Consider the following 14,752-nt stretch of genomic DNA (forward strand, 5'->3'; position numbering starts at 1 on the left):
ACCTTAATGAATTTCATAAGACACAACCTGAGTGTAGACCTACTTTATCAGACTTATCTGTTGCACAGCTAAAAGACAACTCTGTGTTACTATCAATCAATGATGATGAAGTGGTGTCAATAGATGTGTTGGCAAATGATCTTGAGATACAACTAGACTACACAATCGAGCGTGGACTCCATAGAGGGAGTAAGTTTACACTACAGGGTATAAATTTGAATAGTATAAATGTTTTCTTGAAACTGGTCATAGAGGATCTCTTCCAGCTACAGGACAAAACAAATAGAAACTTTGACAAGTATGTATCATCCAGACAATCTATCATAAGAAGGAAGAGTTGCTCTAATTGACCTTAGAAATTACAGTGATTACACGTGAGGTAGACAAAGGAGGGAATGCTGTTTTAATGAATCGAGGTGACCATGAGAAGGAGGTTTACATGCAACTAAATAACCCTGCAGGTTAAAAGAGGGTATATAGAAACCCATATACGAGTGCCACACTTAGAATAAATGAGAAGTTAACACACTGGAGGGAGATTGGGTTACTGTTTCTGAATTTGAGTTTTTAAAAGTCACCTACCCAAGATTACCCGTCTGTCCCTCCTGCTGAGAGTACATGAAAAAAAGACCAATTCCCCCCTGGACGCCCTATTATATCGAGAACTGCCTCCCTAACTAAGCACGTCACAATTTGTGGACTCTTTCATTAAGCCCCTAGTGGGAATCTCCCCTGATTTATGCGTGACACAACAGATATCCTAAATACATTTGAAGATCTTGTATGGGAGGATACAATGTGGTTGGTAACCTTAGATGTTGCGTCTCTATATACTTGTATAAAAAAGGACTTTGGACACACGGCTATGGACCACATTTTGTCCACAAGAAGGGCCAACTATCTGGGGTATAATAAAATGTTATTGGAAATGATCGATCTGATCTTAACTAACAATTTCTTTTTAGTACAATACGGACTGGCTCCAACAACTGCAGGGTACGGCCATGGGCTCAACATTCACACCATCCTATGCAAATCTTTTCTTGGGGTGGGTGGAACAGAGATATGCCTGGGCCCAGGTGGCAGCGGAATAGACTGAAGAAATACATTATTAGGGCCGCTACATCGATTATGTAATTATAATTTGGACAGGCACTGAGAGACGAATGTGGGCCTATTTTGAGTATCTGAATAGGAATCATTTCAATGTTAAATTCACCCTGAATGTGTTAAAATCCCAAATCCAGTTCCTAGATGAAGAACTCTATAAAGTAGGGAAAAAACTACACAGCACACTTTTTAGGAAAGTCGGCTGTTATTAGTATTCTACATCATGACAGTGCACATCCTCCGTGCACTAAACGTGCAATCCCCTTAGGGGAATTGATCAGGATGCGCAAACATTGCAGTGAAGGTCATCAGTTCGAACAACATGTAAACCACACAACTGATAGACTAGAAAGAAGGGGTTACAAGAGACCAGAACACTTGAAAGCAGCAAATAGGGCAAGAAACACAGTAAGAGCCAATACACTAAACAATCTAAGGGAAATACAAGGGAACGCCTTTCCTTTATCACTACCTATTCCAGAATCAATCATGATGTGTTTAAAATCTTACATAAACACTGGCAAATACTGAAGGGAGTTCCAGGAGTGGGGACGCTGATTGAAGACAAGCCCTCTATAACATACAAAAGGAGTTGAACCATTAGGGAATTTCTTTGTCCAAACTACACGGCATCTAGAACACAGGACCTGGGACCTTGGTTAAGACGCCCAACAGGTTTTTACACATGTGGGGAATGCAATGCCTGCCACTTAGGCTTGAACAAGAAAAAGGAGCTGAACTATAACAGCCGCCATAACTATGACATTTGTCAATTTATGCATTGTCATCCTACCTTTGTGGTGTATGCTATTATCTGTGTCTGTTCCAAAATCTATGTAGGGAGTACAACATGTCAACTGAGAACTGACTTACTCACTAGTACTACATGATTGTGAGTTGGGGGCAAACAAAGCTAATTTTTCCTTCCATGGTACTGAAGCAGTTTGTTCTGATCCAAGAGGAGGAGACAGGGAACGATAGATGTGACAGTGTGAAGCCAAATGGATCTGCAAACCTAGATCGGTTCAAAGGGGTTTAAATTTGGATAATGAACTATACCACTTTTTATAACATCCCTTTTAGCTATAAAGTAATTTAACAAGAATCAAAATAAGTGGAGCAACATTTCAGGAAAGGTGTATTCAGTGCACAAGCAGTAACATGACAGGAAGCAAATCTGTGGCGTTATACACTGGTAAGTCTCTGTGGCCCTGGGTGGCGCGTACACTCTAGGTTTCGAGTTAAGTCCCGTCTTACAACAGTTTAGTAGGAAGTAATCTGACAATTTCTCGTTTTTTGACTTGGGAAGTACATAGAAGTACCTGGTACGGTAACTGACCCCTGCGATGTTGGCATGGGTCAAATGAGTATTAGTATTAAGTTTGGAATTTATTTCCTGTTGGGGCGGCGCTTATATATCAAGTGACATGAGTCTGGGGCATTGTTATGAGTGTTTGGTATGGTACAGACTTCGTTAAATCTGAATATTTGGAATTTGATAGTTACGAGCATCTGGCATGTTACGGACTTAACATGTATAACCTTGACATTTGAAACGTAACCCCTATTGTGGGGGTGGATCTCACGTGGTTACATACATGATGTCCTGGTCACCTTTGGGACCTGTGGTTTTTGGTCTTTTTTTAAGAAAAAGAATAGTGTACAGAATGGTCACACTTGGTCCAAATCTTTTGCATATGTAAAAGTACGAGACACTATCTCGAATTGGATTGGGACGCTTCTGACCCAATGACCCCACTTTTCATTTTTGCGTGTGCACAGCTAATCAGAACTGCAAGAAGTTTGATGTGCCTACAGCTGTTCCTCGTGTGAACCTTACCACAAAGGAACAAATGATGGATTCAACCTCCTAGGTAATAGGGTCTACCTTTTTATCACTGTGGGTTCGAGTGGGATAACTTTTTCCCACAGTGCACTAGCAACATGATCTGCTCATAAAGGTAGGTCTCAACCGTATCTGTGCCTTGAAATTAATACTTTACAAGTATACTCCTGGATATCCTAAAGTTTCACTAAATAGATATTTTATCTTGGTCACTCTTTGAAGAAGATCTAATTTGACAATAGTATGTACCAAGATGCATTTAGTGCATTACCCTTGTAGTTTGATAAACTCAAATGAATTTGGCGCAAAAGGATTTAGTTTTCTGGTAGACAGTATTATTACTGATCTTATTAATGTTCTATACCTTCCCCGATCATCATTTAAATTGACTTATGGATTACCTCTTTTTTCATGCAGAAAGATTCTGTGCACCTGAAAAACCACTGGATGGTGTTTTGACTAGGTGACTTGCATGTATGACACACATGCTTTGATCAGGAGTTTCATGTGGCGATTACTGAATGAGAAAATATTTTTTCAGCAATCAGTATAGCATGCAAGTTCAAGATGGAAGATATCCCTTGCTCTATGTCAACCTAGCACAAAATGCAGTTTGAGAAGTCCCTATTTTGATTACAGCCTTTTTTACTTGGAGGTGTGTCATGACCCTGGTGTAGCAAATATCTGGGTAAGTGACCCCATTATACATCTGATCCTTTTGTCCTTTTCTTGGCACATACTTCATGAATGATAGCTTGGGGGCAAATCTAGGTCTAACCCACAGATTGCTCTTTTAAAAAGACTTTTTACCTCAAAACCATTGATTAAGGTTTGGGTGTACACATGCTTGTATAATGAATTAATCTTTCACGTATCTGTCTTTCTTCTGCGCTTAGGTTTCTTTCCTTTCTGGTGTTTCCAAGCATTCGAGGTTACAGTTACACAGGTCAGAGCAGCTTATGCTGCTTAAGAGGAATAATTACATTGGGATAATATATTAAGAGTTTTTCAAACTTTCTGACTCTTACAATGATTAGGACTGAGTGATTTTTGTTCACTACTCATGTCTTCTTGGTTCGTGTAAATAGAACATATCTGTAAAGTCATCTATAGCTAATATGTTTTTATAACATAGTAGCACTTTTTCGATTAGCTTCTAAATTGTTAAAATCTCCGATACATTTGTATTTTTTGTTATTTGCAGCCCTGATGAAGCCTTTTGTAATGTGAAATGCGTTGATCAAATATCTGGTCCTGATGAAGCCTTTTCTTTTACAAGGTGAAATGCGTTGGCTGCGCTACCTTGAGAATATATAATAAAGATTCTGCACCATCATTCAAGTCTCACGATTTCCAGTTTTTACTAAATGTGGTTATCTTCAACTGTTCCTGTTGCCTCTCTTTTTTTGTATATAGTTGTATTAATGTAAGGTTAATGTGCAGCTGACCATTGAGGTGGGCAACAGTTGTTCTACTTGCTTCGTTGTCATTTGTAGTGACTGTTTCAGGCTCTGAGGAATCAAATCCCCTGGCTGCATTCCCTATCTTTGTAATTCTTATAAGGAACGGAAATATATCTATGTCCTTTGTCTACGTTATTGCTCAGTCTGTCTGTGTGGAAATGCATGAATGGAATGTTAAGTGTGGAATGTTGGGTGTGCAAGTCAGTTGGGGTTTGGAGGCTAAGGAGAACAAGCATTTGCAATGCAATAGGTCTCGCATTACTGATAGTTTGCGGTATTGGCGTTGCAAATAATAATGCAACAACAATAGTTCATACTTTCAGTAATGCGAGACCAAGTGCATTGCATATGATTGCGTAGTGAGCCAGGAACCAGCATTGTATGTCTCAGTGCAGTACGGCAAGCAGCTCCTAGAGGTCCCTAGTGAGCAAGGCACCAGCACTGCATGTCTAGGTGACGTACCGCAAGCTGCTCCTAGAAGTCCCTAGTGAGCAAAGCACCAGCACTGCATGTCTAGGTGACGTACCACGAGCTGCTCCTAGAGGACCCTAGTGAGCAAGGCACCAGCACTGCATGTCTCGGCGCAGTACCGCAAGCTGCTCCTAGAGGTCCTTAGTGAGCAAGGCACCAGCAATGCACGTCTCGGTGCAGTACCACAAGCTTGTCCTAGAGGTCTCTAGTGAGCAAGACACCAACACTGCATGTCTAGGTGCAGTACCGCAAGCTGCTTCTAAAGGTCCCTAGTGAGTAAGGCACCCTGCAGAAGATATGGTATATCCACCCTACCCATAATGCATAGCATGCAAGACAGTACTAGGAGTACATTCAAATAGCTATGTTCATATATACAATTAGTAGCTTTGAAATGTGACAAAATAAGTAATACATTAATTTCGGATTAGGTTGTACTCTGTGTGGAGCTGATGAAGGGAAATCTATAGACGGTCTCATAAATGTGACATGTTCTAGTGAATGAAGTAACCACTGCCAGCCTAGCTTAGGACCAAGTGTGTCTTGCCTGAAGCCTTTTAGGAAAATAGTGCATCGAGGCTGCAATTAAAACCTAGGGAGTAACAACATATGTATCCAGGGGTGTCCTCATGGGTGGTTGCAAGACGAGACAAGACGGTACTAAGGAGGGACTACTAAGCCTATTGACCAATAAAAAGCCACCAATTACAAAGGACAGGGACAGGAGCCAATTAAAAAGATGGGCTGAAAGTGTGCAGAGCTTTATGCCCATATGCTGAATACAGTAGGTCTCGAAAAGACAGCGCAAGCAGTGCCTAGGCGAGACCTAAAAAGTCCTTACTACTGGTGGGTTGTCTACTACCCAGCTTGTATCTTATGTACTGCTTCCTCTTGCAGTGCACATGGACCAATGAAATAAAAAAAGTATCTTAAGTGATCTGATGAATTGTGCCTCTTCACTGCAAATGTATTTACTTACTTTGAACATAACTGGATGTTCAGAAAGTAAATCAATACCTGTGATGGAGAACTGGGATTACACAAATCATTTTTAATCTCAATCAACTGATTTTCTTTGGTATTTATACACAATAGAGGAGAAGAGCAAGGCCATCCCCTTCAATAGAGAAAAGAGGCACAAAAGGAATCAAACTGTGCAAGAAGCTGCACAGAGAGCCCTGACCCACTAAGTTGTCCGTTTTGAAGCTGATCAATTTAGCAATGTTTGGTAGAAAGTGCAGTAACCTCCAGCTGGCTGCTCTGAGAATATCAGCGACAGGAGCACTTCTCTTAAAGGTAGCAGTGGCTGTCTTTTCTTTTATGGAAGCCATGGACCTACATGAAAAAGATCAGTTGTTTCTTTGCTAAAAAGCAATAATGCATGTTGAAATCTTGCCCGCTATGCATTACCTTGTGGATGCTAAACCAGTGAGCGTACACTCATAAATCAAAGAAAGGTGTTTAGATTTCTATGTACATTCATTGTTGCTATTACAATCATTTACAGATCTTTTGATGTTGAAAGCAAAGCATAGAGAGACCATTCTGCTAGCGATGACGGACTGGGGAAGAATAATGGTAAAAATGGTTTGAGAAGTCACGTTGACCCCAAGGATGCTGAATATAAGTTCAAAATGGCCCACTAGGTAATTGTCATCAGACTGCTATGATCTTTCCCATTCTGTCTGTCTTTAACCACTGCTTTTTTTTTTTTTTTTAACTTCCTTCACTGGGGAGGAAAGAGGACCGTGTGTCAATCTAGAATAGCTTCTAGCTGCAAAACTACTGCTACACGTAATTAACCACTTCGGTGCGGATGACGATCAGTTGACATCCTCTGCATTAGCTTCACAGTGCCGAGGATACCAACAGGTCGCCCTCTGTCAATGAACAGAAAATGCTCCCCCTTAAAGTATCAGAAGCATTTTCTTTTCAGATATCCAACTTAGGACACGAGGAAAGAGGTTCTCTTGTGTCAAGAGATTGATTTATTTTTCTTATCTTGTAATGCCTCCATGAGGACTCCCATTTTCCCTGGTTTGATCTATTCCGGTCACTAGGCAAAGCCATACAAACAGGGTATCGTTTTTTCCACACACATTTGTAAATGCTGGTTGGTCAGAAATCTTGCATATTCTGGATGTTTCTGTCACAGAAATGTGAGGAAAATGTGTGCTTTTAGGCAAAGTTTGAGGTTTGCAGGGCATCATGTGTAAGAAAAGGTAGAGGCACAAGGTACATCTCTCTGGATTCCCAGGGGGGAGGGGAGGAAGGGGTGAAGGAAGGAGGGTTTATTTTGAGAAATTTCTATTTGGTACTGGACCTTGCTCCCTCCAACGACCTCTTTCTCACAGGGCACACTGGTCTTGGGGAGCAGGCAGGCGATGAAGCTCAAGGACAGGTGGTCTTGGATTCCTGAGTAATGTCACCTTACTCAGCAGGGAGACTAGCAGGCCCTTGCCCACAGTCCTGGTCACAGGCAGAAGTCTTGCATAGTTTCCCCTCGTCACACAGCCGGACTGACTGCTTGGCAGATGACAAAGTTTGGGGTATCTACCTCCCTTTCTGACAGTCCATTTCCAGACACCAAATCTGATTTAGGGTTCAAGTCTTTGAAGTTTTTTAAGTTGGGGTTTTACTTTGTTTGAGGTGCATGCTCCTATGCTCCCTCTTGAAAAGCAGACTGCCACAGAAGGGATGTCTCCAAAGTTGATAGTCCCACAATACAGGCCATAGGAGTGAGTTGAGTTCACATGTGGATGTCAGTCTCAATGATATGTTTGATCAAAGGATTATCCCAGGTATTCCAGCCCTACTCTTTATGATTCTCCTATCAGCCCCATTTCCTATCAGAGATGTGCCCAGGCCCCTTCCTTGTGACCTCCTACTGAATCACAGAGAACCCTTTGAAGAATACAGGGGTGACCCACACATCTTACAGGAATGCAGCAATCCATAAGTCTGTCTAGAGGAATCTCTTTACCTCCATCCCATGTTTCACCGTGCAGGCCTGGGTCACCTAAAATGGAACCCAGGGCCCTCCATGTATTTTACCAACCACAGGCACACATACCTGAGTGCATGTACACAGCATACACCCACTGCACATTACTGTATCCTCCATGTACTGTACCAGGCACACATACATCCCGCATATGCATTTAACATGCGCACTCTAACGAGTACTGTATCCTTTATGTACAGTACCACTAAGAGGCACACATACATTCAAGCATGTGCATTTAACATGCATGCGCTACACACTTCATGTATTGCATCACTCACAGGTACACATACAAACAGCACATGCATTTATCCTGCAAGCATTGCACAGCACTACATCTTTCAGGTACTGTACCACTCAAACACATGCACTACCAGCACATACATACACCATGCATGCATTAATTAGAACTGCATTATCCCTATATGGCACCCTACCCAGGCACATCTACACCCTGCACAGGTAGACCACTCTGCGCTACACAGCACTTCACACCAAACTGATGCAGCCCAAGGGTGAGTTAAACACAGCAACAAAGCAAACCTTTTGTTGGTGTCACTGTTAGATAAGACACTTATTTGCACAGCACTTTTATCCCCATTTTTAGCAAAAGAAAATTAAAAACAATCCCATAAATATGAACTACATTTTGTCTATTTAATCTGTTCCCACTAGGAAATATACAAACCTTGGGTAGAGTAAGTATGTTTAAAAAACAAATATGCAATTTTGGGCTGGATAACTTTGTGGGGAAAAAAAAAAGCTATGAAGGCGTAAGAGCAAAGTGCTCCAAACAAAAAAATAAAACGCTCAGCACTGGGGTGGAAAGCATAATCTCTTCTAGGTTCACATGTAGTGGCTACATAAAGTAGCGGTTTCAGATCTCTGTGGTAGTTACGAAAAGAGGTTTTAGAAATTTCTATTTCACTTGTGATACCCATTTCAAATGCCGAATACACACAAATGGGATGCTAACCTTACAGGTCAGAGACCTGGCTTGGCAGATCAGGTTGGACTGTTTCTATTGGAGCATGCAGAAGGCCGATTTCCATATAGTGGCGTCGAATCTGAGGTGGCATGATGGCCAAAGAACTGAAAAGCGAACCTGAGCGACTGCGAGTGATTAGTGGTTAGACTAATTGCAATCATTCCTCCCATCGCCAATTGTGGGTTTGATGTAACTTCCATATATCAAATTATTATTCACACTATAGTTTTTTTGTTAATGTGTTTACTGATAACTATTACTGCAATACATTTATCATTTATTGAAACATTTGCTAGAAAAATCAGTGTCGCTCCCTGTTTCCTTGCAGGATGCGCTTTTGGTTACTGATCTAGACTCTTCTCTTCCAATGTGAAACAAGTATGCTTCACACTATCAATTTCGTTATTGCTCCCTTTGATACTTGGAGGATCGTGCTTTGTACCACAAAGTACTGCTCAGTCTTCCTTCGTGGCTTTGTCTCTTGTTTGTGGTTAATGAGAAGTATTTTGGCTCTGCTTTGTATATCGGCCCAGGGATGTCTGACGAGAAGAGCTAGTCATAGGTTAAGGCTGATCGGGCAGACAAATTCTCCTGTCACCTTTGAGAAATCTTTTCAGGACTTGTTTTGCAGAGCGGTTCTTTCCATAGTTCCCATGCCGTATGCAACTATTGCTGACAGGTGTTCCCATTTAGGAGCATAATGAGTTTAGAATCCACTAAGCACATCAGGTACTTGATTATTCTTTTGTCTCCTATTACATTATCTGGAAGGTTTATCTCTATATTCTAGCCCACAAATATGTTATTTAGGTTTGCAGGGCGCACAATCACCCAAAAGGGTATCCTGGCGCTGAGCAGGTGAGAGTCTAGCCAAACCTAGGGCAAGTGGGAGTACTCTAAAAGCCAGGTATTCTGCTCCTTGCAGCATTCAAAAAGTGAGGAGGAGGATCTTATGTGTAGAGGCAGGTCATCAGACGCTTTAGGACAATGTACAAGAAAGCTCTGCTGATGGATCAAGGTTTTCCATAGGCATGTGCTGTGTGCAAGTAGGAGTCCGGCCGAGCAGAGTATCTGGAAGGTTTGTTAAAGAAGATGCAATTGTTGAGGTATGCTGGACTAGAGTTATGTAGTGTCTTAAAGTGTGGGTGCTCATTTTTGTATGGGGAGCCAGTGGAGATCCTTCAGGTATGACGTGAGTTTAGAATGGAAAGGGAAGCGAATCGGGCTGCTAAGTTCCGAATTGTCTGCAGCCTTCTATTGAGTTTTTAATTCATTCCGGCTTAAAGGGTGTTCCGATAGTCCAGCTTCCTTATGACCAGGGCATGTGTGAAGGATTTACAATTGCTGATTGGGAGCCATTCGAAAAAATCTTACTCAGCCTCTGCAGGGTATAGAAGCATGAGGCGGTGATGGCGCTGACTTGGGCGGCCATGTCTAGTTTGCGAAAGATAAGGATCCTGAGTTTCTTGGCGTGGTTGGTGGAAATCGTGCCGGTTCTTGCTCTGCTGGCCTCCAGCTGGAGCGCCAGAGTGAAGTGCTGTTCCCGAAGATCACTATTTCGGTCACGTCAGTATACAGCTTCAGACAGCTGGGCATCATCCAGTAGGCCATTTCACTTATGCAGGCATCGAACGTACTACAGTTACTGGGCATCTTTGTCAATTAGGGAGAGAATGAGCTGTGTGTCGTTGGTGTAGGATCGAAAGTTGAAGTCATGAGAGTAGATGATGGTGGCTAGAGGGATCATGAATGCCTTAAAGAGGAATGGGCTTATTGAGGTTCCTTGCAGAACTCAGCATATGAGGTCACATGCGTCCAAGGTGTCGGGCTAACTGACCGGGTTCTTTCAGTCCAGAAGGAGCAAATCCAACAAAGTGCATGTCCTTGGATACCGATGTCATGTAGGCGCTGGAGGAGGATAGGGTGAGATACAATGTCAAAGGCTGCAGAGAAATCCAGAAGCACGTGGGCTGCAGTGTCTCCACTGTCCAGAATCATGCAGATGTCATCCGTAGTGGCAATGAGGGCTGTTTCCATGTAGTGGCTGGGTCTGAAACCACACTGAATATGGTTGAGGAGTTGGCTGTTACTGAGGTATTTGGTGAAGCATCTATTGATGATTTTCTCTAAGACCTTGGCTGGGAATGGTAACAGGGAGATCAGTCTGTAGGTGGGGGACTGTTTAGGGGAAAGCGGAGGGTTTCTTTAGCAACGGGAGGACAGTTGCGTGATTCCAAGCATCTATGAAGGTTGCAGAAGAGGTGGAGGCATTCAGAATGGATGTGAGCATGGCGCTTATGGGCTGCAGTCCTCTGGATATCAAGGGGGGGGGGGGGGGGGGGACCATGTGGCCCATGAGTGGATGGACTTCATGTTGGTGAGGATTTCTTCTGGAGTGTTAATTGCTCATGCGGCTAGCATTGGTTCTTTGGATAAGATCGGGAGGTGTTTGGAGAGGTCTGTCTGGTCCAATTGCAGGTTGAAGTTGCTGTAAATGACAGTGATTTTGTTTTAGGCATCATGCAAAGGGATGATCAAGTTGGAGACAGCTGCTGATGAGATGAAATACAGTCCTCTTGCAAGGCTTCTTTTAAAACAAGTGTTAGGTGGACACCAGTGATTTCATAATCCTTTGCAGATGAATGATGGGCAATCTAGTGATGTTACTTCCTGTGCAGATGGATTATGGGAAGTCCAGTGATGTCCCTTCCTGTGCAGATGGATGATGGGAAGTCCAGTGATGTCACTTCCTGTGCAGATGGATGATGGGAAATAGTCTTAAATTGCACGGAAACTGTGCAAGACTCTTTTTTGTTTTGCCTCTCCAGATTACCTCTGTACATCTTTACGATAGGCCAAGATTTAAGATGGCAGACTAAGGTTGCTTGCGTCCACGTGGAATGCTATTCTGCATTATAATGACAGAGTAGGAAAACAATATAAATCTTGATCAGCCTGTTGCCTTCTATTACCATCAAGTCTAAATAACATGTCTGTGGAGCCCATCACTGGGTTACTGAGATTATTAGGTCTGTTTGCAGTTGTTTATGACTACTAGGATCAGTGGGATTTGTGGAAAAGCATAATCAAATGTTTCTAAACAATCTATTGACTGCATATTCTACTGGAACTGGGGTTGTGGAACCCAGGGTGAGAAGCCTTTCCATTTTTGTGCAAGTGCATTTTGCAAAAAGATGTGTGATCTTCCTCAAGTCAAAACAATTGTGTCTACCAAACCCTCATCTAGGTCCCATTTGCATGATATTCCTTCTAGTCTGCTGAGTCTGACTAACTCTACATTTTGCTCCCCTGGTTAGTGTGCTGCTACCATAAGTGTGTTCTTCTAAACAACCCATCAACACATGCCCTGTGTTCGCTTCGATAGTACCTCTGATATCATGCCTACTTGTTTAAGTAGATCATCATTGTTGTGTTGTCTGTAAAGTACATGCAGTACTTTGCCAACCAATTCTTTGTGACATATATGTTCAGGGCTGGGGACACTGCATTCAGTTCCTACACACTGATGTGCTGATCTCCTTTCTCCTGTGTATATCAATCTTTGATTTTCAGATTTCCCATTTGTGAACCCCACCTATGAGTCTGTAGTGATAGTCTGTGTGGGGATCGGGCATTCAAAATATATCTGCCTTTCATCTTTTTTTCACTATGCATTTTAATTCCTTCTACTATGTAAGAAACACTAGACTGCTCCAATCACAACTCACGTGTTGCTCTAATATGGAACCTGGTAAAGGGTATTAGAGGGAAGAAGGATACCTTAATTCTTAACATCTTCATAATAGCTCTCACTCTCTTCTGATGTCTGATAAACATGAACTTGTTACCTCAATGCTAGGAACCTTTTTAGAATGGGGAAAGCTCGGGCTTTAAGGAGTCCAAGTCCACCGGCATGAAAATCTTGGGATGTGTGGATTTATGATTTATCACAGTTAATAAGACCCCCTAACGTGAATATTGTCCCTACACATTTTATGCACATCACTTATTGTAGCAATGAGTTTACCATGTCTATAAAGTCATCTAGTTATGCACAGGCATTAATCTCTTTGTGCTTCAGGTACTCTGCTACCATAGCATAATAAAGTGACTGAATTCATAGCTAATTAGCTCCGATTTAACAATACAGAACCACAGCTCATACAAATATACTTTTTAAAGGGATTAAATAATGTGTTCCAGGATACCACCAAAAAGCAAACAATCTACTATATATGAACATTAAAGATAAACTCATAATGAAGAACTTTAGACCTTGTTGTAGCTGAAGCAACTTGGGAAACAAAATTATCCCACAAACATTTTGGATTCCCTACTATGTTTCTGGTCATGTATCTATGCCCTATTCCCTATCAGGGGCCCTGTGTGTGTGTGTAGTATGGGAAGACAAACATGCACTCATTAATGCTCAAAAATCACTAGTGTCACAGTCCCATCACGGATTCTGGCCAGTGTCCCTGTGCATAACAATAAAATATCAGTACATCAAATTAATAAAGAACCCTGAAATTGTATAATCTAGACATTGTTGATCATACTTAATGACAAGGTTCTGAAGAAACCACTTTTGACATCTATGTAACATAGGCATCATTATACCAAAAGTGGTACATGATACAAAAGGTAGACAAATTGCTCACTTACTGGAGAACGGTTTTGAGGCTGGGTGCTCATAGTCTGAGGCGCTTGGGGGTACACAAGCGTGGTCGCGTTCTGTCCTGAGCCATAGGGAGTCTAGAGAAGTTTGAGAAAGAGGACATGATGATCAACCAGACAGGAAAATCAAATCGGCTAACATACCCAGGCATAGAAGACTGGGCAGTGCTTTCGGAGCTGTAATAATTTAACTTCAAATACCGAAATGGCCCATGATTTTTACTAGAACATTATTAGATTCCATCAATGCGGCATCCACACGATATCTATACACAACAATATTTTTCTTCATTATAACATTTATTTCTTGATTACATTAGGTTTAAGTAAGTCTTTAACAAAAAACAAAAAAATGCACAAAGCCTTGTTTGAGTCCAGAGAAGAGGATTTAGTATCCTGATCAATTTGAATTTTTCATAGCAATGCTGTACCAGACTGTACACCAGACAGACAAATGTAAAAAAGCATTAGCAAAGCCAAAAGAAGTCATGCCTAAGCGACGTATTGGCTTTGTCTTTTTTTGTTTTTGTTTGTTAATCCATGTAGTACAGCATCTCAGTTCCGGGACAAGCCAAAAGATAACGAACGGAGGGAGGGAGAATGGGAGCAAGCCATCAGAGACAACAAATGGAGGAAGAATGGAGATTGGGGGCAAGCCAACACAGGCAACAAACAGAGAAAGGGGGACAAGGCACCACAGACAATGAAAGACGGGAGAGCAAATGGGTCAAACAAAAAGAGGGAGAAACACGGAGGGTTATGTTTGGAGGTTTTGCTCTAGTGGTCTCATTATAGCTCCCTTTGATACTTGGAGGACCGTGTTTTCTACCGCAAGGAACCGCCTAGTCTTCCTTAGTGGCTTTGTTTCTCTTATGTAGCACATAATATCACTTGTTTTATCTAGGTAGTAGGTGCACTAAGGAGCCAGCTGAAAAAGATTTACTCAAAGTGCTTAATCCAAAGAAAAAAACGCAGTGCCTAAAACAATGAGCAGTGATAGGACGCAAGAAATAAATCCATACTCTAAAAGAGGGACAAACACACAAAGAGGAAGGAAGCCTACTGCAGCTGACCAATAAGAAGAAAGCAAATGAGAGTGATAATGAAGCCAGCCAATAGTAAGTAAGAGAGAACCCATGCATGTGCTGTCTAAGCAAAACCTAAAAATGGGCCCTTACCTTTAGAAGCTTTTT

The 14,752-nt window shown here is 41.8% G+C and overlaps 1 protein-coding gene across 19 annotated transcripts in view; it reads right to left on the reverse strand.

Moving 5' to 3' along the window:
- Positions 1-14,752, reverse strand: part of EIF4G3 (eukaryotic translation initiation factor 4 gamma 3) — a 1,568,346-nt gene that overhangs the window by 1,207,368 nt on the left and 346,226 nt on the right. For all 19 annotated transcript variants that reach the window (XM_085608969.1, XM_085608978.1, XM_085608977.1 and 16 more), the window contains one exon: positions 13,548-13,637. In XM_085608969.1, coding sequence (XP_085465095.1) covers positions 13,548-13,637 — 90 coding nt within the window. The remainder of the gene's footprint in view (positions 1-13,547; positions 13,638-14,752) is intronic.

This window comes from Triturus cristatus, chromosome 1_2, assembly GCF_964204655.1.
Source record: "Triturus cristatus chromosome 1_2, aTriCri1.1, whole genome shotgun sequence".
Classification (NCBI taxonomy): domain Eukaryota; kingdom Metazoa; phylum Chordata; class Amphibia; order Caudata; family Salamandridae; genus Triturus; species Triturus cristatus.